The sequence below is a fragment of the Pseudorasbora parva genome, chromosome 10 (genome assembly GCF_024679245.1).
Source record: "Pseudorasbora parva isolate DD20220531a chromosome 10, ASM2467924v1, whole genome shotgun sequence".
In the NCBI taxonomy this organism is placed as follows: Eukaryota; Metazoa; Chordata; class Actinopteri; order Cypriniformes; family Gobionidae; genus Pseudorasbora; species Pseudorasbora parva.
In genome coordinates this window covers 29,153,533-29,180,071 of record NC_090181.1, presented here as the reverse complement: position 1 = coordinate 29,180,071, position 26,539 = coordinate 29,153,533, and the positions used below count along the sequence as shown (strand labels likewise).

Genomic DNA, 26,539 nt, shown 5'->3' with positions numbered 1-26,539 from the left:
ATGCATTGCTGCATCTGCTTAACGGTGAAAACTTCACTGCTAGTTCAAAACATGATGCAATGAGTTCACCACTGTCATCCATTGTCATCAATTCATAGTATTATAGATTTTCAAGGGCATTTTCATTTTATGCTATATATATATATATATACATATATATTCACAGTGGGGTAAAAAAGTATTTAGTCAGCCACCAATTGTGCAAGTTCTCCCACTTAAAAAGACAAGAGACCTGTAATTGTCATCATATGTACACTTCAACTATGAGAGACAGAATGAGAAGAAAAAAAATCAAGAAAATCACATTGTTTGATTTTTACAGATTGTATTTGCAAATTATGGTGGAAAATAAGTATTTGGTCACCTACAAAAAAAGCAAGACTTCTGGCTCTCACAGACCTGTAACTTCTTATTTAAGAGGCTCCTCTGTCGTCCACAGGTTACCTGTATTAATGGCACCTGTTTGAAATTGTTATCAGTATAAAAGATACCTGTCCGCAACCTCAAATAGTCAGACTCCAAACTCCACTATGGCCAAGATCAAAGAACTGTCAAAGGACACCAGAAACAAAATTGTAGACCTGCACCAGGCTGGGAAGACTGAATCTGCAATAGGTAAGCAGCTTGGTGTAAAGAAATCAACTGCAGCAGCAATTATTAGAAAATGGAAGACATACACCACTGATAATCTCCCTTGATCTGGGGCTCCTCGCAAGATCTCACCCCATGGGGTCAAAATGATCACAAGAACGGTAAGCAAAAATCTCCAGAACCACACTTGGGGACCCAGTGAATGACCTGCAGAGAGCTGGGACCAAAGTAAAAAAGGCTACCATCAGTAACACACTATGCAACTCAAATCCTGACTCAAATCCTGCAGTGGAAGACGTGTCCCCCTGCTTAAGTCAGTACATGTCCGGGCCTGTCTGAAGTTTGCTAGAGAACATTTGGATGATCCAGAAGAGGATTGGGAGAATGTCATATGGTCAGATGAAACCAATATAGAACTTTTTGGTAAAAACTCAACTTGTCATGTTTGGAGGAGAAATAATGCTGAGTTGCACCATGCCTAATGGGAAGCATGGTTGTGGAAACATCATGCTTTGGGACTGTTTTTCTGCAAAGGGTCCAGGATGACTGATCCATGTAAAGGAAAGCATGAATGGGGCCATGTATCGTGAGATTTTGAATAAAAACCTCCTTCCATCAGCAAGGGCATTGAAGATCAAACATGGCTGGGTCTTTCAACATGACAATAATCCCTAACACACTGCCCAGGGCAATGAAGGAGTGACTTCGTAAGAAGCACTTCAAGGTCCTGGCGTGGCCTAGCCAGTCTCCAGATCATAACACTGTAGAAAATCTTTGAAAAATGTTTCCCAGCAACATCCCCAAAACATCACTGATCTGAGATCATCACGGAGGAATGGGCCAAACTATCAGCAACAGTGTGTAAAAACCTTATGGTAACTTACAGACAACGTTTGACCTATGTCATTGCCAACAAAGGGTATATAACAAAGTATTGAGATGAAATTTTGTTATTGACCGAATACTTATTTTCCACCATACATTGCAAATAAACTCTTTAAAAGGCAGACGATGTGATTTTCTTTTTAAGTGGGAGAATTAGCACAATTGGTTGCTGACTAAATACTTTTTTGCCCCACTGTGTGTGTGTGTGTGTGTGTGTGTGTGTGTGTGTGTGTGTGTGTGTGTGTGTGTGTGTGTGTGTGTGTGTGTGTGTGTGTGTGTGTGTGTGTGTGTGTGTGTGTGTGTGTGTGTATATATATACATATCATTTTTTTTTCCTCCTGTTTTTAGTTTTGTTTTTAGTTTTTTTATGTGTGTAAGTGAAAGGATAGTGTTGGGTGTAAAAAGCCTCCTTCAACAAGGGGCTAAAAGCCACCCATGAAAAGCCAAAGACCGAGACAAAAAATCTAATAAACATAATGCCATTGAAAGGGTGGCACAAATTGTTTTCCATAATTGGAGGGAATAGATTTGTTGTGAAGGATGTGCAAAGTGGGCCTAAATGGACTTTTCAGTTGCAAAAAATGTACTGAATGTGCCAGACCATACTAAAACCAAAAATATATATAATAAGAAATATATTCTTAAAATAGTGGTTATGAAATGCCAAGTGACTAAATAAACAGGTTGGTTCAGAACAGTTTATTTTTTGCATTAAGATGTTACATGCTCTATCAAATCTTTGTATGAGTTTGTTGAACCATTTATTTTCACAGCGCTGTCAGTATTCACATTCTTTTTTATCTTACTCATGCACTTTTGCAACAGGACAAAACATTGGAATTGATCGTATCATATTAAACAATGTATTTTAGTGTTGCTTTGTAAAAGTGCAGTATTCTACCTAAGCAATGATTAGTAGCGCAGGTATAATGTGCTGTGTGTGTGTGTGTGTGTGTGTACTGCATAAATGAGATTTACTTCAGAAGCAAAAGAGAATTGCTAATGCATGACTGCAGTCTGGTTTAAATCCAGAGACGGCTAACTGATGGTGCATAAAGCTTATGCCTAATCCTCCACAAGAGGAGTATCGGTTGATGTACACAAAACATATAGCACTCACTGTGTGTTATGGGTCATTACAGGGCAGTATGTGTTTCTTGATGTGAGGAAGGATTACACATATTAAGGATTTGTCTCATGTTATATGATGACACACATCCCTGTTCACTTTTCTCTGCAGATTTGCATATGTGCAATGCTGCTTTCAATACTAATGTTCTGGTCAGCTGGGCCAGCAGCATCCCGAAAATCAGATACGGACCGAAATGAAAGATCAAAAGATATCAAGTAACCTCTCCATGCCAGGATGCCACTTCTCGAAGACAGTTACGTATTTCATGTTATTCGTACAAATTGGCTGAACTCAGACATTCGGTGAAAGGATCAGTTAGTCTTACAAGCTGCATGGGAAACCGAGGACGTTTGTAATCACATTACATTTTGTTGCCCCTCTCTCTAGTTTCTCGTTTTTTCTTTTTTTATTCGCCCGTTAAAGACTTAAGCGATCCTCGCTGATGGGTTTGTCCATCTGGAGGATCGCTCGATCTGCTATGGACTGGGGCGCTCTGGCGCTAGAGACGAGATTAATCTGGCAGCGGTTTGTACTGACCGGACCAATCCCCATGGATTAGCACATGCAGCAATCCCAGCCTGCCCTGCCATGCAGACAGCTGGTTTAAAGACCGCCCACTCGCCAAACCTTAACCAGCGGCGTGGCCTTAGGAACTTTAAAAGAAAAGCACTATATTAAAATCAACTCTGGAAAAGGGTGATCCAGTCATAATCATTATGTCATTTTAAACCTTACGCTCTTCTGTGGAACACAAGAGGATAAGAAATCAAATGGGTTTGGAAGTGTGTAGAGTGTGTAAATAGTTGTTGTTGAAATATCCACATTGAACGATACACATTTGGTTGTAATCATTATGTCGCTCCAAATCTTTGTGTCTTTCTTTCTTTTGTGGAACGTAAAAAGAGATTTTTTTTATGATTGTATATTTTTATGTTTAAGAGGATAAAAAAAAAATCATACAGTATGGGTTTGGAACACCATGAGTCTGTGAATAATAGAACATAAAAAGAGATTATTATCATTATGTCGCTCCAAAGAGCATAAAAAATATATTTTAAATACATTTTAAGAGGATAGAAATTCATAAGGATTTGGAACAACATAAGAGTATGCAAAAAATTACAAAAAATATTTTATTTATTGATAGAGTATCTCTTTAATTGACATTTTGTTGTTATCATTATGTTGTTCCAGATCTGTGTGATTTTCATTCTTCTGTGGAACATAAAAATATATATATATTTTTAAGAATTTTAAGTGGATACAAAGTCATATGGATTTGGAACAACAAAAGAGTATGTAAAAAAAATGACAAAAAATATTGTATTTATTGAGGGACTATCTCTTTAATATACGTTTTGATCATGTAACCATTATGTATTTTCAGATCTGTGTGACTTTCATTCTTCTGTGGAACATAAAAAGAGAGATGCTATTTTTATGAATTTTAAGAGAGTATAAAGTCTTATGGATTTGGAAAAACATAAGAGTGTGTAAATAATGATATTTTATTTTAATGATAGTTATTATGATGATAGTTATTTGATTGTTGGACTATCTCTTTAATTAACATTTTGTTGTTATCATTATGTCGCACCAAATATGTGTACCTTTCATTCCTCCGTGGAACAAAAAAAGAGATATTATTTATGAATTTTAAGCGAGCAAATAGTCATATGGATTTGGAACAACATAAGAGTGTGTAAATAATGACAAAAAAAATGTTATTTATTTATTGATGAACTTTAATGAACATTTTGTCGAAATCATTATGTTGCTCTAAATCTGTATGACTTTTTCTTTCTTCTTTGTTTGTTTAGTTTTTTAATGAACTATAACCCTTTAATAATATCCAATTTATACAGATAATGTTATATGCATTTGTTTTTTATTGGAAAAGCATACATAACCACCTCCAAGTGGTAACTATAGCTGAGAAATGGGACACTCAAGGTCATTCTAATGGTTTCAGACTCAAACTGACAGCAGGGTGTTGATTAGTTTGGACAAATCGATTTTACCTAGGAGCTGTGTCCTTATTTAGGCTTATTTGTGTGAAATGAAAAGCCTTGATGGTACATGACAGGGAAATTGACAGGATGAATTCCAGTGGGTGTTGCATGGCAAATAGTTTACTTGCGAGGATCTGGATTACATAAGCAAATTTGTAAAAAGTCACATCTGTAGTTGGCAGTTATTTACAGGGCTCAAATGCATTTTCTGCAGTATATCAAGCGATGCTTGTGCTTTTCATGAAGGTTTTTTTTCCATGAGCGACACATTAAGTGACACATAATGGCAAGTTTCAGTCAGTGTCAGTAACATTTTGAGCATCAAAGTTTAATCCACCATTTACCATCTCCAGTAATCTCGTCGGATTACTACAACTAGGAGTGGAACGCACTGGAAATCTCGTTTCGAAACGTTGATGTTCAAGCATCATCCCTGTCCATATGTACCAACTGCCCCCTACCCATTTACCTAAATGTCTTACCTTCTGAGTGACAGATAGCCCTATTACACTAATCCTGCGAAAGAGCAAGGGTTTATGTTTGCTACAAAAGACTTTACAAAGTGCAGCTCCATGTTGGATATCAAAGCTGCAGTTCCAGTTGAAGGCCTGTCTTTTGAGAACTCGCGTTCCTTACAATCTGTCAGATGTCAAAGCAGCTGCTAAGCCTTTTGTGAACAGATCTGGTAGAAAGCAAACAGATTCAGATCTGGCTGTGAGGACGTATTTAATGATGCTCACAGAAGTCTTAGCGAACACCCTGCTAATTGCAAATGGTATGAAGCTGTCAGACTCCAATAAACAATGAGTGTTATGAAAAATTAATACATGGCATGTGCAAAAGAGATCATAAAGCAATGGGATGGAGAAAATGGTGTAAGTCAAATGACAAGCAGAGTTGTATATGTTGTATAAATGGTTAAAATGTTTTTTTTGCAGGTCCTGCTATTCCAGTGGGAGTTGATGTACAAGTGGAAAGCTTGGACAGTATTTCAGAAGTAGACATGGTAAGTAATCCTAAACAGTTGCTTTTCACATGCAGCATGGAAATTACAGTTTATTGGCGCGTCTGGTTAGGACATGGTGTTATACACATGGGCACTCCGCTCTTGACGTCATAGGCTGCCATCAGCCAATATTTGGCATGTTTGGGACACATTTTCACACACGCTGAGGCCATTCTCCATAAACTAAATCCTCCTATTTAATTTATAATTTATGGAGTGAACACTGTAAAGTGTTTGATAACTTTATTCAGTTTCTGTGCCCACCTGTTAGACCTACCTGATAATCTCAAAGCTCTGTTTAAGGTCAAATACAACAAAAACAATAACTCTGCATTTTAGCAGGGCATGTAAAAATCTGAAGCATCCCGTCTGGAAAAGAAGCTTACTGTTAAACCCTGATATATTAAAGTCACAGCTAAATGTGACATTTATTACAATGGGTTAATGTGAAAATTGTTCCTTTTCACTTAAAGGGTTAGTTGAAAAAATGAAAATTCTGTCTTTAATTACAAACCAGATTCCAAAAAAGTTGATAAAGGAATACAATAGTTTACAAATCTTATAAACTGCATGGGTAGTAGCATGGGCAGCTTACACATCTGGAAAAGCCACCATCAATAGCCCCGTTTCCACCACAGGAACTTTACCCAGGAACCAGGAACTTTGGGTGGTACTCGGTGTGTTTAGACCGCAGGAACCAGGGTCTAAATGAAGTTCCGGGTAAATATTTCCTCCTCCAAATGGCCCTGCTCGCGAGGTAGTACTTTTTCAAAGTTCAGGAACTTTTGAGGGCGGGACTTGGGCACTGAACATGCTGATTGGTTTAGCTCACGCAGCATTATTTCAACTGGCATTTTTAAAAGTCTTTTGCGGGGTTCAGTCTACGTTCAGTAAATATCAGTCTTGCTCTCTGTCTGATGGCGCGCGTTCATCTCAGCCATCTCACGTGCAATGTCCACCTCACGTAATAGCTGATAATAATATACATTGTCATTTTAAATCTAGCTTTACAAGCTTTCTGAATATGCTGCACACTGCTGAATCTGCATATTAGTGCTCTTTTCTGTCGTTGTTAATTACCTCTTTAGTAAACCATACATAACCAGCAAAAGCAGCACAGCTTGAATCTCTTCCATACTCGTTATTAAAAAAATTTCACCATGTAAACGACCTGACCGATTACTTTTAAGTGTGCGTCCTTACATGACGTGACAGCGCGCACCGTGCTCATGTTGACAAGAGAAGAAAGTTAATATTTCTGAGGGGTAAACTTTTTATTTCGTAAGTTATGAAGATAATGCTGGAGTAATGACACAGCGTATATTGCCCCAGGCAGTTTTTACTTTAACTGTGCCTGACAGAAGAATTTTTTTTTTTCTGAGATGATTATTACTCTTTACAACAAATAAATAGCTATAAATAATACTGTATTAGTCCTGGTGGCCGTTAAGAGTTGCTATGGCTACAGTTAACACATTCCAGCTGCTGGAGAAAACAGCGTTGACATTTTTGATGCAGCAGACAAACTGCATGTGACAAAATGATTGCGATTGAAAGTCATCACATGTAAACACCAGATCGGTTTAGATAACGTCTCATGTAAACAGTCCACTAAATCTTTCAATCGGTACACACACAAATGATTACTGTCCGTCACTGACTTGGAGGAGCAGTCGCGCGCAGTCCTACATAACCGGACTAATTTGCCTAATCTTCTCGGAACTTTAGATCGCGGTCGAAATGCAGACAGTTGCAGGTCTGGGGGGGAGAAAAGTTCCTGTAAAAAAGTTCCTGGTACAAATTGTTCTGGGTAATTTTGGTGGAAACGGGGCTAATGCTGAAAGGCATATCCAAGTTCTAGACCAACATATGCTCCCATCCAGACGTCGTCTCTTTCAGGGAAGATCTTGCATTTTCCATCATGACAAAGCCAGACCACATACTGCATCAATTACAACATCATGGCTGCATAGAAGAAGGATCCAGGTACTGAAATGGCCAGCCTGCAGTCCAGATCTTTCACCCATAAAAACCATTTGGTGCATCATAAAGAGGAAGATGCGACAAAGAAGACAGTTGAGCAACTAGAAGCCTGTATTAGACAAGAATGGGACAACATTCCTGTTTCTAAACTTGAGCAACTCAGTCCCCAGATGTTTGCAGACTGTTATAAAAAGAAGCGAGGATGCTACACAGTGGTAAACATGGCCTTGTCCCAATTTTTTTGAGATGTGTTGATGCCATGAAATTTAAAATCAACTCATTTTTCTCTTAAAATAATACATTTTCTCAGTTTAAACATTTGATATGTTGTATTCTGTGTAAAATATTGAAATGTAAAATTTACACACATTGCGTTCTGTTTTTATTCACAATTTTTACAGTCTCAACTTTTTTGGAATCGGGTTTGTACTTACTTACCCTCATGTCGTTCGACACCCGTAAAACCTTTGTTAATCATCGGAACACAAGTGAAGTAGCCTAGAAATCTAGATGCACCCTAGCGGCAGCAAATCTAATCTGCCGCCAGTGTCATCTAGCAACTCTCAATACACTTCTGAGCTGTAAAAGCCAAACTCTGGTTGGGCCAATCACAATGGCCCTCATTTATCAATCTTGCGTAGAAACTGGTGTATATGTTGGCGTAAGATTAAGCTTACACTCCTCTCACCGCCTGATTTATGAAACTGTGCGCTCCTCTGCAATCCAGGTGTACGCAATACCTGCCCGTGATAAATGTGGTGGCTGAAAAAGATCGTCATCAGACTAACACGCCCCTATATATTCAAGTCTCCGCCTCTCCCACGCCCTCATTTTACGCCATGGACAAACAGAAGACGGCAAAGAAGCTAAACTTCTCCGACGTGGAGATCGGGCGCGCTCAATCATCTCACTAGTCCACTAGTCAGGGCACTGATTAGGACATAAGTCAATGGGCTGACTCCCTGATCAGTGCTCTGACTACTGAACTAGTGAGATGATTGAGACGCTCGCCATCGAGACCATCACCAGGGAAGTGGAAAAAAAACCCGAAATTATTTTATTTGAGAGTTTAAAGAGTGGGAATAAAGGCACCCACAAAAACAAAATATGGACCCAAATTACGAGTACTGTTAATAGTGTGGGGGTTGAGAAGCGCACTCCAGCAGTTTAAATAGCTATTGGATGATAAATTACCATCACAATGCATTATTTTACAGCACGTTTTGAAACAATTAGAATTTAATTTCGTATCATGGCACATGTAGGCTATTGGTGTGTAGTGATGATGATGATGTGATGTGGAGTAGCCTACCATTCATTCACATTAATAATTACATGACAGTTTTGTAAGGTTCTTATTCTTATTCTTATTCTTATTATTCTTAATGAGGCTTGTTATTTAGAAGAAGAATGTCGTTTTTATTGATTTTATTAATATTTAAAAGAAGAAGGTCATTTTTATTATTTTGTCAGTCTGAATTATTTTAGTCCCAGTCCGTGCGCAGCTGCCGGGCCAGGCGGGCCTGAAACGTCAGATAAAGCGCACAGGCTCGCGACTGGAGGAATACATATGCCTACAAATCAAACGCTTTGGTAAAGTCACACAAATTAAACATTGACGTTCATGTTGCAAAAAAATAAACATCGAATGTTGTTGTTGTGGTTTTTAACAGTGGGTCATAATATAGCATATCTTGTCAGTGCGTTTTGTGGTGTTAGGAATTGTTTTTCTGCGCATTTTCCCACTTACTCAAACGTGCGTACACCACCTCCTGAGCTGGCGTAGGATTTGAGCGTGCCGTACGCCAACGTCCATATTGATAAATCTCAAAGTCACCGTGGGTTTGGGTGTACGCAAGGTGTACGCTGGAAATTTGGTGTACGCACTTTTGATAAATGAGGGCCATTGTGTATAGAGTCGGTGGGCAGGGCTTAACATAATTACGGCCAAGTTGCGCTTGCGTGCTTCTCTAGTAAACACAGAAGCTGATGAACGGCGGTGTTGCTTTGACCGCGACTCTGGAATACTTGGAGTTAAGCTTTTCTCTGAGAAAAGAACAAAGAACGGCACTGAAGTCATTCTTAAGAAGGGAAGATGTGTTCTGAGTTTTGCCGACCGGATACGGAGAAAGTTTAATCTGTCAACTAGCTTCGCTTCACCTGGTTGTTCTGGTTGGTTGTAGCGATATCCAATTGCGTGCACGCCGTGCAGAGGGAGTTTGAAAGACAACCGTTTATCCCGCCCCTCGGATTGAGCCCTGTCTATGGTGAGTTTCCAGACCAAACATCTTGATGTGGGTCTGGCTTGTCAGGCTAACCTTTCATGGGTCTTGAGAGAGGAAATGTCATTGCTGCCAATGGAGGCCTTTCTGAGCCATTAGATTTTCTACAAAAATATAAAAAGGCAAAAAAGTCCAAGGTGCTCAGGGAGTTCAATAAGCCGTTTGAAGGTGCTCTTTGGGATCGGGAATTCAAATGAAAGTAAAAAACAAAGAAAATCCTAGGCACCCTTCTTCAAATTATTTATTTTACTGGATTTTTTCTAAAAAAAACAATGGCAAAAAGCAACCTACGTGTAGTGGCACAGACAGCATTCTTCATGGTGTAGAAGCCATGAGAGATTCAAAATTAAAATCAAAATTAGCTAAACAATTTAGAAACATTAGATTTTTTTCAGAAATATTGTTGATATTCATTGCTTGAAGTTTAAAGGAAGATTTGCTGTGGGCATTCATTTTTTCTGCTGGCATGTTTTACAAAATACCAAGGTAAAAATAAAATAAAATAAATAAAAACCTTTATTTTGTCAAAAACACTGTGATCAAATTTAGAGAACAATAATCAATGCAGCACAAAAAAAATTATAACTAAAATGTGATGCTTACAGCAGTCAAAAATTAGTAGGAAGTATAGAGGCCCTTGCTTTGAATGAGCTCAGCACATCTGCGGCCACAGGACATCACTAGATACTCACACTGCTCCGGTGGGATCTTGGTCCAATCTTCTTCCAGTCTCTTCCAAAGTTCGGTAACTAATCATCACTAAAATGAACTTTGGACCAGTTCTCCTCTGTTCACACAGCATGCTCCTCAGCAATGGTTTATCTAGCCTTTAGATTCTTTCTGTTCATGAGAGGCTTGGTCACTGCAGAGTGAGCATTCACTCTGAATTGTCTTAAATGACAAGATACTGTATGGCAAAACAGATCCTTACTGTGTTCAGCTCTGAACTGGCGAATAAGAGATTGAAAGTTCCCCATTGAAAGTCTCCGCATTGTCCTGTCCTCTCGTGCATTGGTCTTGCGTACCTTTTTTGGGTACTTGATTTACAGATTTGGAATGACCAACTTCTTTAGCTGAAAGGGTCATCCCTTTGGCCTACATCTGGACAACCTGGTGTCGTAGGGTTTCAGTTACCTTAGAGTGGCTTGCCATCTTGCAAAGTCAGTGAAAATTGGAAAGTTTGCTTCAAGTTAAATAGGGTTTGCCAGATTATTACGAAAATTAACACCAAGTGCCAGATTAACACCCAAATCTTACATTTTGACCAGTGTTATTTTTCAATTGTCTTATGTAAGATTGTTTGTTTATTTTTTGGTTATTATATTTGTTTGTGTATATTAACTTGTTTATGACCTGTTGGTTTATTGTTGGTGAATTAATTAACTTCTTTGTCATGCAGTCTCATTGGGTTAATGGATGTTTGTTGTTCCCTGTGTGTGTGTAATGGACTAGTCCTTTGTGTATAAATTTCCCCATGTGTGGCATTTGGGAAGCCATGTTTTGTTCTGTTTAGTTTGGTTTGAAATGGACTGCATTTATAAATGGACTGCATTTATATAGCGCTTTTATCCAAAGCGCTTTACATTTTGCCTCACATTCACCCATTCATACACCGACGGCGATGTCAGCCATGTAAGGCGCCATCCAGCTCGTCGGGAGCAGCTGGGGTCAGGTGTCTTGCTCATGGACACTTCGATACTTGGTCAGGTGGAACCGGGGATTGAACCACCAACCTTCTGGTTTGTAGACAACCTACATGAACCACTGAGCCACTGCCGCCCGTAACAATTTGATTATTGTTAAGTTTGGTTCTGTTCAGTGTACCCTTTTGTTTTGGGCCCAGACCTGACTTTATTTTCATTCAGTCTTTCAAGTAATTTAATTTGTGAACTTTGGTTTTCTTCATTTTATAAATTAATTTTTTGGTTGGAAATCCTGTGTTCTTTGGCCTTGACTGCTTGGTCCCTCACACAGTACTTTAGAATATATTTAACTTGTGAAATATGCTTAAAAAACTGCCCTTCTGCTCCTGTTAGGCTAATTTCAAAAAGGTCTAAGCAGTGACCTTAAAATTTAGGAAATTGTATGTTCTCTAATTTTGATCTCTACTGTGTATAATATTAAGATATATATCTTAATTTATGTCCCGAAAATGAACAAAGATCTTACAGGTGTTGAATCACTTGAGGTTAATTAATGAGAGAATTTTTATTTATTTTTCATTTTTTGGGGGTGAACTAACCCTTTAAATTAAATGTTGTTATATTTTTTTAATAAATATTAAAATCAACAGCTTTCAAATTATACTGTAATGTTGAATCGCTATAATTAATGGCTAAAATTGAGGAAAAGATCCATGCAATAGAGACATCAGTACTGGTTGATACTGGCCCCAAATTCATAGTGCTTAATAAAAATATAGCATTAAAATATTTAAAATATACTGTCTTTATGTTCTTTCTGCATTATTTTGGAGACTAAATGTAAAAGTATTACAACATAAAAATATATTTAAAAAATATGTTAGGTGCGATTTAAATATTGATTTATTTAATCGTTTGACAGCACTAAAATATTTTGATTTTGGGTGGAAAGTACACGATTCCCCCTCAATTTCATAATTCTCTTGCTTTTTTGCCCATTTATAACTGGCTGTTTTGCAGTTACTGTGTCCCACAGGGGTGTTCCTAAAAAAAGAGCTTCTGCATCTCTGATGGCAGAAACTTTGATCATGAATCTTCTTTTTACTTTTGTTATATCAGAATATGACACCCATTCTGTCATCCTGTTCCCATGATTTGGATTTCCCTCTTGGTAGAAGCCTTTGTGTGCTGTGAAAAAGAAACTGTGTGCTCCTTTTATTGACATATATATAATTACTGGCCGCTGCAAGTGTTTATGGTTATATAATCAAAAGATAGAACAGAAAAGGGATGATCTGCTTGAGTGATTTAAAGAGACTGTAGCTGTCATATGGAGGATAGAGAGGTGCATAGTTAGACTACAAAGAGAGACATAAGGAATGTACTGTACATGTAAAATTGGCCATGTACATCCAGTGAAATACAGTTGTTTTTGTTTGTTGCTCCCAAAACTGTACATTGTCATCTAGAAAATAAGTGAATCTCACATATTCTAACAGCATTTCCAGATCATATTTCACCCCAAAATCAAAAGGAATAAATAAGATGTTGACTAAAATAAATAAAATGAAGCCTACTTAATGTGGCCTTTAAGGTTTTTGGATTGTGATAGTTTTATGACAGTTAAACATATCCCCCTCCTCTCAATTCTCATTGTGTTAATGCACAGAAAGTCCCATTCTAATGGATATAATGCCGAAAAAACAATGGTATATTATGTCATCATTTACTCCTCATTATGTTGCAAACACCTTAGGTCCTTAGATCTCAAAAGGAGAATTTCTGAAGAATGTGGTCACTCTTTTGATTGCAATTACAAGGAATGGATCTTTCAAGCTTCAAAAGGACATAGAAGTAATATAGAAGTGGTTTACTTTTTTCAACAGTCAAAAAAATTATATGTTGGTAACAGGTTCCACGTAACTGGGTTATGTTGAATTTAATTAACATTGTTTACTTCAGTAATTTTTTTTTTTTTTTTTTTTACGTAAGGTTAATTTAATGCCGTTTAGTTGAATCAGGTAACGATTAAGTTCAGTTATTCAAAAGGAATATCAAACAAACAAATCATACAAATATCAAATCAAATCTTTCACAAAATCTTGGTTTTGATACAAATGAAATCAGATGGTTTTGTTACATCCATGGCATTCCAAAGCTGTTTTTATTATTAAAACGACTTTAATTTGTATTAGCAGGTCTTCACCCCAAGCACATGCTCTACATTTCACCACAATGTAACTTCCAAAAACACTAACATAACATTAACTAACATAACACAAAATGTTACAATACCAACACAACAGAACATTAAGCATTAAAAAGTATCTCCATTTTCTCATCTTGTTAAACATTTACTCTACAAATTCAGCCCCTTTGCAAAGCATGATGGGAAGTGAATGCCCTGTTTGATTGGGTGTTGAAACATGTTATTTGAAAATAAAAACATCAAGTTATGTCAAAGAGTAATGGTTTTAAGTCAATATAACATGAAGCAATTACATTTGGACCAGAAATTTTATATAATGGCGTTAAATCAAGATGAATTGCTTAAATAAAGTGAACAGCATCATACAGTCATTTTTTGAGTGAATCTTCAGATGCCGTAAGATTTAGACTTGGAAAATTGTCCAGAGGCTATATGAATCACTTTTATGGTATACTTCTGTGACCCTTTTGAAGCTCTAGTCCCCATTCTTGAGACATGTACAGTCTCCAAATGTCAAAATGAATCACACTCTTGACATAGGCCGTTATACTACAGGGGCAGAATTGCGTGATCTGTGCAACTGAGTATGTGGGTGATTTTACCAGAGGTGGCCAGCATCATGAGGAGACAATGGGAACCTCTCCAAGATGACTTTTGTAAAACAAAACAAAAAATGTTTCACTAAATTACTTAAAGGGTAAGTTCACCTAAAAATTACCCCTATAAACTTACCCTCATGTCGTTCGACACCCGTAAGACCTCCATTCATCTTCGGAACACAAATTAAGATATTTTCATAATCCGATGGCTCAGAAAGGCCTCCATTGACACCAATGTCATTTCCTCTCTTAAGACCCATAAAGGAACTAAAGACGTCGTCACAAAGTCCATCTCACTACAGTGGATCTACAATAATTTTATGAAGCGACAAGAATAATTTTTGTGTGCAAATAAACCTAAATAACGACTTATACATCGATGTTACTTTTGGTCAATTTATTGCGTTCTTCCTGAATAAAACTTAATTTGTCGAAATACAAAACCTCAAACCTCAAAATCTCCTTTGTACATGTTCAGAAAACAAGGATGGTTGAACCTCCAGCAAAAATTGTTGTGACTGAATATAGTGAAATCTTTTTTCCTCTGTCTGTGCAGGACTTTACTATGACATTATACCTGAGACACTACTGGAAGGATGAGCGCTTGTCCTTCGCCAGCACCACAAACAAAAGCATGACTTTCGACGGCCGCTTGGTGAAGAAGATTTGGGTTCCTGACGTCTTCTTCGTCCACTCTAAAAGATCTTTTATTCATGACACCACCACAGAAAATATCATGCTGAGAGTGTTCCCTGATGGTCACGTTCTTTACAGCCTGAGGTAAAGAAGCGCATTATCAACACTAGCATTTCTGACTTTAAAGTGAGCCATTATAATTTAAATTATATGTAAGTTATGTATATATGTATATGGTTTAAAAGTATTTATGTAAATGTACTTATACATATGTATTATTCGTGTGTATATATTTTATACAATGTAAGAGAAAGTTAATATTTTTTCAGTTGTTCAGCAGTTACTACATTTCCCCTCTAAGCAACTCAGCTGCATGTGGTTTCATTTAATGAAATGTGGTTTGAAAACAAAAGCACGTCGCTGGGCTTAAGCATTTGCATATTGCTGTGGTGTTAAAATTAGAATGATGCTCCTGGCTTGTGATGTTTTTGCTGTGTCTTTTGTGCTGCGAGTTAAAAATTAGGCCAAGCTACCTGCATGCAGGCTATAATCAAGGGCCAGCACTGAGTTCAAAGTCAAATTTCAGGCACTGTTCTGGCTCCAGGGAAAGTGTCATTATTGATGGGACTGGCCCAGATTATTTCCATTGTCTGACAAATGATGGACACTGCTACAGAGACCAGTGGAGAGAAATACTGAGAGAAAAATTAGATGGCCTTACTGCCAGTTCCGTAAATGGCGCTAGTATGACGTTCTTGATTTAGCATTACTAAGCACATTTATATCTCATTTACATTTTTATGCTTAGCAGAAGGTTTCTTACTAAAGCTACTGTCATTTCAAGCCCATATGGATTACTATTTCTGTGGAACACAAAAGAAGATGCTTAGTAGGTTTTTGCAAAATTCAGAATTTCAGAATTGGCCTCCATTCAATTCATGAATTGGAATTTGAATTGAGTTGACTCCGCCCCACAGGAAGTTGAATTTGTATTGGAATGACAGGAAGTAGAATTAAATTCATGACATTTCAAAGAAATTCCACAGTTACACAACAGAAAGAATGTGTTGAATCTCACATACATTCAGTGTTAGGAAGGTTACTTTGGAAATATAATTGCTTATACTGTTATAGGTTACCCATTATAAATGTGTTTTGGATTACTTTATCAATGCAAAGCAAATTCCTTTTAATATGATTAGTAGCTAATTAAATTACACATTTTACCTCAGTAATACTTAGTATTACTGGGGTAAAATTAATTAATACTTAATAATTAATTACACGCATCTGCACTGTAAAAATATTACACAGTATCTACTTTTTAAAAAATTATGGTAACACTATTACACATTATAGTTCATTAGTTTTTATGATGAATTAAATATTAATAGTGAAATGTGCTTTTTTAATTTAAGTTGACTTTAAAAAAAATATTCAAAAAAATGGAAATGAACATATTTATATATTTTTATATTTCGTACTTCTTATGCTGGCACAAGTAGAAACAAACTTGTTATTGCACTAGCTTTAGAAAAGTTATTGCTCATTAAACAAAGCAACATTCTTCATAATAATAAAACTTGCAGTTATTCACATCACAACCTAACCATAAGCTCTACTCTTCTGCACAATGGTAACGGTCAAAACTTCAACATAACAGAAATTCTTTCAAATGTCAAACATAAATGAACATTAAACATTAACAGATGTTTCCCTTCACTCAAAAACCCATTAAACAACACTTCATTTCAATATTAATCTCCATTTCCAGCCACATGCAAAGCATGCTGGGAACTAACAATGGTGTCTCTAAATAAAACGGCATAATTGAGCTAAATCTCTTAAAATAAACAAGTCATCTTATTTTCCATAATTTTATCAGCTTAATCGGTTCCTCAATTCAAGCCTCAAAATAAAATTGCTTACATTTCCTTAAAAAAAATAGGAAAATGTATCTCTTGGTTTTATTTCTATACAACACTGAACCTAGCCTGACGTGGTCATACTCAATTCTAGTCAGAATATGAGTCTGAAACTGCTCCATTGGGCTGTGATTATGAGGCGTGTTTCAACTGAACCAGGAAAGACCTCAATTGGACAGACCTACAACCAATCAGAGCAACAAAGTGATGCGTTAAGTTAGTAACTGCACTGTGTTGCCAAGTCTGCGCTTTTTCCCGAGGGTTGAAGAGACTATTATGTGATATATAGACCTATGAATGCGAAATTTAGCAGGCAACCTTCCCAAAATTACACACATTTTACCCCCCAAACACCTTTTTTCCCAGGGGAACTAAAACATAGATAATGATCAATTGAAATAAATTACCCCCTCAGTGTTGTTTAATTAGTTTTTTCCAATTTTATTTAAATTTCAAAGTAATCAAATAACACAAACTAAGTTGTTGTGAATGCAAAATTCACTAAGCAACACAGCACCATCAAATTCTCAATCGCTCCTCAAATGTTTTATCATTGAGTCTGCAGCGTTTTGCTCTGAAGATCTTTCCTGCAACACTAAAGATTCCCTCAACAGGTGCTGCTGAAGCTGCTATGGCAAGATGGACATGCATATGTATTTCTTTGATTTTTTTCTTGAATTTAAATTCTGCTTCCTTTGATTCAAATTTGAATTATAATTCTATATCCTGTTTTTGACATCAATTCAAATTCAATTCAATTGTAAATTGTGCACAAGCCTGATGCTTAGCAAAATGTGCAAAAATGCTCTTTTACACTTTTTGTATAGAAAAGTGCTGCTTGGGCATTCTGTTAGAAAACTCCTTTTGCATTTCACAAATACAAGAAAGTCAGGTCACACTTTATATTGGGTGTCTTCAAGTACTGTATCTACATCAAAATAATAGATTGCTACAGAGTACTTACTGACACACAGACAAAGCATATCTGGCATGAATCATTAGCCTACAAATCAGAAAGGACTGGTCACAGATCAGGCATTTGAATTAACACCGCTACTTGCATATTGTTGTCACATTACTGTCGAGTCCATATCGTAAAAGTCTTTTTGCAAAGCTTGCGCTGAGATTGCGACTGATTTACCAAATAATCCACAGTGAAATGTTCCGAATACAAATAAATAATGCTCAACTGAGACATTCACATTGTTGAGAATAAATAACCACATTCTTAGCATTAGGACCCTTTGGAAAGGTAATGTTATTTTTTGTCCAGTGATCCTGTATTGCGTCTCTCCTCGTCATCTCACTAACACACCGGTGGCAATGAGGAAGTAGGCGTTGATTTTCTTCTGCAGAGGCGGCCACTCACCTATCATCGTAGATAGGCGCATTCCAAAAAGAGCTGTTTTCTGGGCTTGGTTACAATAAAATCTGTTTTTGGACTAACAAGGGAGTTTTCAGTTCTGAAGGTTACAGGATATTTTATAGTATGATGACCTCTTATATGTCAAAATAAAATTTTACTGACTTTAAATCTCAGTACCTAGTAGTTATAGACACTTGATATAAAGTGGGACCGAAACTCATACAGGTTTGGGCATGAGGGCGAGTGAATGATGACAGAATTTTCATTTTTGGGTGAATTATCAATACAGATACCACTTCCTTTAAGACTGCAAATGAAAATTCCATGGATTTAGAGTTTAACAACTGAAGTCTGTTAGAAATATGATGAAATATAAAGATCTAAGACGTTGGTTTTCTGTATTTTCATCCATGTTATACATGGTTCTTATGCCCAGGGTGACCGTTACAGCAGCCTGCAACATGGACTTCAGCCGTTTCCCGCTGGATTCACAGACCTGCACTTTGGAGTTAGAGAGTTGTGAGTGAATCACTAATTTGTGTTATTTTTAGTGCAACACATGCTCAATCCACTCTGCCAAGTTAGGTTTTCCTGAATTGGATCCTTTTTTTTTTCTAGACGCCTACACGGATGAGGATCTGATGTTGTACTGGAAAAGTGGAGATGAGTCTTTGAGTATAGATGAAAAAATCTCTCTCTCTCAGTTCCTCATACAGAAGTTTCACACTACCTCTCGGCTGGCTTTCTACAGCAGCACAGGTATCTGGGGATTATTTGTCAAGTTGATTTATTTCAAACACTGTGGCCCCAAGATGGATTTGGACACTTAAGTCACACTTAAAAGTGTATGAATGTCATTACATTAAATATCAAAGCAAGTGGCATCTGCAAGCAAATTATGCCAGAGCTTTCCTCCAAACTAACTTCACTTCTCTGTGCTTAGTTTACAGTGATATATGCCACTGGTTCATCAGATTGTGTTCAACAACCTAAATATTATCTTAATTTTGGACAATGTATAAATATTTGTTATCATTTACAACATAACAAACACATTTTTGTGAAAAATGTGGCTTGAAAAGTGTGTAGATTTGTCCAAGCTTTTAAACAGTAGTGTAAATGTCACTTGTTTGATATATGTTTTGATATATTTATTTTGTAAGTGTGGCTGAAGTGTTTTGGAGCTGCTAGGTTAATGCTTTACTTGATCATCCATCTCTATTTTTATCTCTCTTTCTCTCTTTAGGATGGTACAACCGCCTGTACATAAACTTTACACTTCGCCGTCACATCTTCTTCTTCCTGCTGCAGACTTATTTCCCTGCCACGCTTATGGTTATGTTGTCCTGGGTGTCGTTCTGGATTGATCGCAGGGCCGTTCCAGCCAGAGTTTCATTAGGTAAGATTATCACAAATCAGCATTTTGGCCTTAGGCATCACTTCTGCTTCCTGTGGCGTCTCACGCACCTGCAGATCTTAACAGGATGTGGTGATTTTATCCAGGTATTACCACGGTGCTCACCATGTCCACCATCATCACTGGGGTGAACGCCTCCATGCCCAGAGTCTCCTACATCAAAGCTGTGGACATTTACCTGTGGGTTAGTTTTGTGTTTGTGTTCCTGTCCGTCTTGGAGTACGCGGCAGTCAACTATCTGACAACGGTCCAGGAGAGGAGAGAGCGGAAGCTCAGAGATAAAGCAGCTCGAGAGCAGGTAAAAAAAGGGAATTTTTGTCAATTTATTTTTTATTATAGGTGCAAAAAAAATGTAAAGAGCCCATGACATGAAATGTAGTGTTGTGGCTCTTAGTCCTTGTTTGTTAGTGTTGAGTGTAATTTATCTGTGAACATGCACCAACAAATGAGCTGATAAACGTGATTCAAATCTACAGAAAATAGACCAAAATATTGCTATAAAAATTAAAACATTTCAAGTTATAGAATGCTAGACTGTTCTCACATGACCGTGTCATATTGCATATTTAATTTGGTTTGTGGAGCGTTATCAGAAATAAATATGGTTATTTGCAATAATAAAGTACCGTATGTTTATAAAATGTCTTTTAGCAATCCCATGAAATAATGAGTCTAGAAATAGATTTATGAGCTATTTAAAATCATGGCTGATATGACTACCAGTTCATTCATCAAACTGGAAATGAAAGTCGAGTGCAGTGTATTGTGAGATACAGTAAAGAACATGTCATACCGGTACTTTTTTATACTCTAATATTAATTTGGGTACAGAGAATTCATAATATTTGCATGTTATAAATACTATATACTGCAAAAATAATAAAAGTTTTATAGCAGCATGCGACAGCCCTTGTTCATTACAGTTCCATCTTTGATTTTTAATAAGAATGAAAGCAAGGCTGTGAGGGATAGACATGCATCTCTTCATTTTTTCTGCTGACGAAACACTGCAGAAATATCTTATCAAGAAATTTCAGTAGACAAAAAAACTCCAGACAACATGAGCTGTGGAAAATTATAAGTGATCTAGGAGCTTTATACAGCTTTTTACAGCTGATGCCATTGAAAACACGCCAAGTCTATCCCTCACTTTTATTCCTGTCATGACGCTGCTCTGAATAAGGTCTGTTCCATAGCCACTAGCCATGTTTAGAATTGATATTTGAATACTAGCATATATCTTAATACACATTTCCTACTATTTAACAAAAAAAAAATCATTTTCCAACTGTAATCCGCTACTTTGTTGTCATGATGTATCCCACGTGACCTCTTTATGTAAATGTGAAATACTATATCCCACAATGCAATGTGCTTGAGTTAGCATTTCATTTATGGATTAGTCGGAAATAATATCCAAACAATTTTTTTGTGTTTTGATATTTGATCGGAATAACAAGAGTTAAGACGGAAGAGTTAAGAGGAATTCAAATTCCTTGGAATTGTATCCACTGATTGTGATGTAAACCGCACTTTTTAAATGTATTTTTATGCATACTGAAAATTATACATAATATTACAGAGCTAGGTAGATAACTTACAAATTATAATTGGTTTCTGATTACAAATTGCATGACAAAAACTGTAGTTAGTAACATAATCCATTACATGACATTTAAGGTAATGTAATCTGACTACTTTTGGATTACTTTTAGATTACTTTCGACATAACTTGTTTATCACATTGATTTGAGTAGAATAATCTTGTACCATATTGATAAAAAAAATACAAAGAGAAACAAATATATTCCTTTCTTTATCAACTACAACATGAAGTGCATTTAATATTATATTACGTTAGGGTTTTACCAAACTGGGGTTCGTGATGGAACTGCAGGGTTTTTTGAGTTTAATGAAACGGTATTAAGTATGATCATTAAAATTAATCATTTAAAAATAAAAACATTACAAATAAAAAACTGAAAAGATTAGTTTGCCTGCATGTCATGTGACCATTAGACGACATCAGAAAACTATGAACTTAATTTTATTATTTATATTATTGACTTAATTTTATTATTGACCTAATTTACAAAATAAAATCTCAGGGGTTACTTAAAGTAAATATTTTGGGCCAAAGACAAAAAACTGGGGAATCTCAGCATTGCATGTAAATATGAAATAACATACATTTCTACATTTTAATGTTTTTAAAAGATAAACGCCTCCCAAAGAAATAAAGGTGCAGTATGTATTATTTATGGGGATCTATTAACAGAAATGCAATATAATATAAATAAATATGTTTTCAGTGGTGTATAAAGACCTTACATAATGTTAATTTTTATTACCTTAGGATGAGCCATTTTTATCTACATACACCACAGATCCCCTTACAGGAAAATCATCATTTTGCGCCGTCATGTTTCTATAGTAGCCCTAAACGGACAAACTGCTCTACAGAGCACTAGCTACTCTGCTGTCTCAGATGATGACATTTTTGTCCTGTGTCAGCCACTGTAATCTCCTTACGTCGAAAGGGAGGAGTAAGCAGTGGTCAGTTGCAATTCACAACCTCTCCAAAATTTACACAGTGCACCTTTAATGCATGATTAAGCAACTCACTGAAACTGATAATTCAAATAATAATGAAAAGTGTCCCCTAGAGGGCGCCTATTCAAAACAAAGGCATAGTTTGATGACGCCAAGTTTGAGCGCAGAATCTTGGGACATGTGGTTTTCACCTCACAGCCGGTGGGAAAGAATCGGGCTAGGACTGCAACTTACAGGCGACTCCCTCAGATTTCCCGGTTCCTTGGTTAAAATAGCAATTTTCTCACGTTTTATAAAAAGTTGGAAACATTTGGGATATTGTAAGTACTCAACTGAACAATATATATAACACTAGACTAGTGGTTTTTTGGATATTTTACAGAATTTTTTTTACATAGTGCACATTTAATGTGTTAATCAGAAGTTAATTGTGAGTGTGTGTCAGTTTTTTCAGTGATAGTCACATGAGTAGTGGCTGGTCTGTGTGTGTGCAATACCACAAACCTGGAAGACCTTCTGAACATATACAAGCAATAGTCTTTTTTAGAAAAGAAAATTTAAAAGATAACAAAAGTTGTAGTTAGAATCAGTGAATTATGATTATTTGACTGCCATTATGAGAATAACATGTAATCAATAAAAAAGTAACTGTCATCTGATAATTAAATTTTGGAATCTGATTCAGATTACATGCAATAAATTACTACCCAGCTCCTTTTTTTAGAGGCCCTTCTTTATTGTGGCCATCCAACTTTTCCAGTGGCCTCGGTTTATTGATGCCAACTGTTACTTTGCCCTTGTTAATTATCTCTTCTCCCTCTTTTTCCTCTGTTCTCTCTGGACACCCAACTTAACATGTTCCAGTCATTGCCATGCACCTGTGGTATGTCCCACACCAGGACCATGATGTTGGATGGGACCTACAGCGAGGCTGACACCAACAGCTTGGCTGGCTACACAGAAGCTCACATGGTTCCAGAAGAAGTGGTGTCGGAGAAACAGGAACATATGGTGGTCCACCTGTCAATGAGCAGCGAGTCCAACGCCACTAAGAAAAAGGGCATCCGCGCCTTCCGCATAATGCAGAACACGCATGCCATTGATAAGTACTCCCGCATGATCTTCCCAGGAGCCTATATAGTTTTCAACCTTATTTACTGGTCGGTGTACTGCTGATCATTCTCCAGCTACATCCATCTTACACTTTTTTGGACTTTTGGAGGTTTATACAACCATCTTTCTGACTTGCACATTGATGCACATGAAACATTGGCTCATGGGATACCAAACTGCAGTTACCTTTGTAACTTTCATACGCAAAAAGACTGGTAAAATGCTGAGAGAAAAAATGCTTCATATAGGCCTTTTCAGGTTTTTGACAAATTAATTGTAAAACACTTATCAGACTTTTGTACGGGCTTGTGTTTTCTCCTCATGTTTGCGTCATTGGACTATTAATGGTATGTACAGAGCAAGAAAGTCTGGTTTTAGCTTCTCTTTTAAAGGTGTACTAATTAATTTTTTCCACTTTTACTTTTTATATACCTAGAAAATGAATAGTGCTTTTATCAGATCTAGTCATTTCATTGGTCTAGAAAATACAGTTTTTTTCTACATAAGGTGGGTTGCACCCTCATGTGATAATGAACTAGTGCAATTTAATACGTTCATCAATATTTATTTATATAGCAAAGATTTATATATAATTGTGCAGTCCTCAAGGTGTTTACAAAAATAAGCAAAAAAGACAAATACGACAAACCAAATACAATATAACTTTAAAAAATGTTGCTATCAGACTACGAAAAGGAACAGAACAAAACAAATAACAAATGTATCAGCTCAGATTTAAAGTGGCAGTGGTTAATAAACAAAATGTAATGCATTAACACTAACTTAAAATTATTTAGTGCACCTTTAAGTCTATTTGTTTGCTTATCTGCACAATGTCCATTGTCCATTTGTTTATGCTAAGGTAATGTTAATCATTCACATTAATATATCGTAATTTCCGGTAACGAGAAAGAATCTTCTTTCAGTTTGAGGTTTGTTTGGATGTGCGTGTTATGTGGAGTGAGTGTGTATGTATGTGTGTGTATTTGATACCATTATATTTCTCATGCAAAATAAATCAGTATGTCTTTAATGTGGTTCATCGGTATGCATGTTAGTTTTATTTATTATACTTATATTTTATATCAGTTATTTAACCTGAACTTGCCATGATACCTTACAAGAGTTGAGTGCAAAGCTTGTTCGTGTCGGCAGTCAGGGCAGGCTAAAGGTTAGTTTGTGATGAAATACAACTTGAAACTGCCTTATGTGCAATGTTAAACACTGAAGGTGATGGTTCATTCTGGTGGGACGATTTTAGTGCACGTTAGTACACATATAGGCATCACATGCAAAATTTCACAAATACATGCTACTGTAAATGAAAATACTGTGAACTATGTGCTTGAAGTTTGTGTTTATATTTGAAGGTATACTAAATCATCAAATCTGTGAAGACAGTTACACTCCATAAGATGTTTCTGTAATTGTTGAAATTGAAATTAAGAATGTAATGTGTTGACCAGAAAAAAGGTGCAATGTAATGAAATGTTTGTAGACCTAGACATATTTTGTATTTTTTAAAATGTTTAAAGGTGAAGGTTATTGTTAGTTATGTTGCATTACATTATCACTCAGTCCCTCGGAAATCGCTAGATCTAAGAAAATAGCTTAAAAAAATCATAACTACTGTGTCCTGACAGAAGGCATAATTTAATTTAAAGAATTTAGTACGGTTTCACAGCTAAGACCCTGCTTTTTGTCAACACCATGAGATGTTTATGAAGGCATATAAAAATGTGATATTAAAGTCAGCCTTTATCCTGAATGTCATTTTTCTTTGAGTTCAACAAGGTCAAATGGCTCTGGTGAGATTAATAGTTTTTTGTTGTTGTTGTTGTTATTTTAAGTACTAGAGCTGTCTTTTTCTAGTAATATTATACAAAAATCTTATTTTATTCGTAAATAAAAACTAATATTCTAATAACACATTTGAGGGAATCTAATTTTTAGATTATTTGCCTCCTCTTCAATGGGTCCATAAAAACTAAAATAGCTATATTCATTGAATCATTTGTGCGGTTATTTTACTGGCAGGCAGCTATCATCCTGTTGTCCACTGAAGTTAAGCAGAGTTGACCCTGGTCAATACCTGGATGGGAGACCTGTGGAAATCTGCTGGAAGAGATGTTAATGATGCTGCTTCCCAGACAGATGAGAATTAGGATTTTTTTCTACCTCCACTGGGACATTCGACTTTTGAAATCGGGGTACATACTTCAACTGACCGACCTCAGTGAGATGTGTCATTTGACTTCTCTACTAAGATGTCAGCAAGTCCTGCTTCTAATTAGCATAAACGTAAAAACAGACTTTAACATTAGACATTAAAGGATTAGTTCACCCAAAAATGAAATTTATGTCATTAATGACACCCTAATGTTGTTCCACACCCTTAAGACCTCCGTTCATCTTCAGAACACAGTTTAAGATATTTTAGATTTAGTCCGAGAGTGTATTCAAGTGTAGGCACACTATACTGTCCATGTCCAGAAAGGGAATAAAAACATCATCGAAATATTCCATATGTGACATCAGTTGGTTAGTTAGAATCTCTTGAAGCATCGAAAATACATTTTGGTCCAAAAATAACATAAACTACAACTTTATTCAGCATTGTCTTCTCTTCCGCATTTGTTTTCAAACCTCAAATAAAGATTCAAATGATTTGGCGATCCGAATCATGAATTAATAAGCTGATTCATGACCGTTTGAATCTTTATTTGAGGTTTGAAAACAAACGCGGAAGAGAAGACTCAATAAAGTCATAGTTTTTGTTGTTTTTGGACCAAAATGTATTTCCGATGCTTATTTATTTTGATGATGATTTTATTCCCTTTCTGGACATGGACAGTATAGCGTGCATACACTTGGATACGGTCTCGGACTAAATATAAAATATCTTAAACTGTGTCTTACGGGTGTGGAACAACATTAGGGTGAGTCATTATTGACATAAATTTAATTTTTAGGTGAACTAACCCTTTAAGTTTATGTAATTATACCTTCGTTTTTTGCTTTTCTTCAGCTATTTTCAAAGCGATTTATGTGTTTTATTCTGTTTTTGACAAAATTGGCTCCAAAATACAATAAGCCTCCTTGCGTAATGGTGACATCACATTGTGACGTATGATTGACTGAAACACACTGAGGTCTGAATTGGGACATTTAATTTGGGATATTCCCA

The 26,539-nt window shown here is 36.4% G+C and overlaps 1 protein-coding gene across 1 annotated transcript in view; it reads left to right on the top strand.

Annotated features, from left to right (window-relative positions):
- Positions 1-25,142, top strand: part of gabrr2a (gamma-aminobutyric acid type A receptor subunit rho2a) — a 32,680-nt gene extending 7,538 nt beyond the window's left edge. Inside the window, exons 4-10 of the mRNA XM_067455775.1 lie at positions 5,559-5,626; positions 14,899-15,122; positions 18,706-18,788; positions 18,888-19,028; positions 19,516-19,668; positions 19,773-19,984; positions 23,104-25,142. Of these exons, the coding sequence (XP_067311876.1) occupies positions 5,559-5,626; positions 14,899-15,122; positions 18,706-18,788; positions 18,888-19,028; positions 19,516-19,668; positions 19,773-19,984; positions 23,104-23,415 (1,193 nt within the window). The 3' untranslated portion in view covers positions 23,416-25,142. The remainder of the gene's footprint in view (positions 1-5,558; positions 5,627-14,898; positions 15,123-18,705; positions 18,789-18,887; positions 19,029-19,515; positions 19,669-19,772; positions 19,985-23,103) is intronic.
- Positions 25,143-26,539: the final 1,397 nt, after the last annotated feature.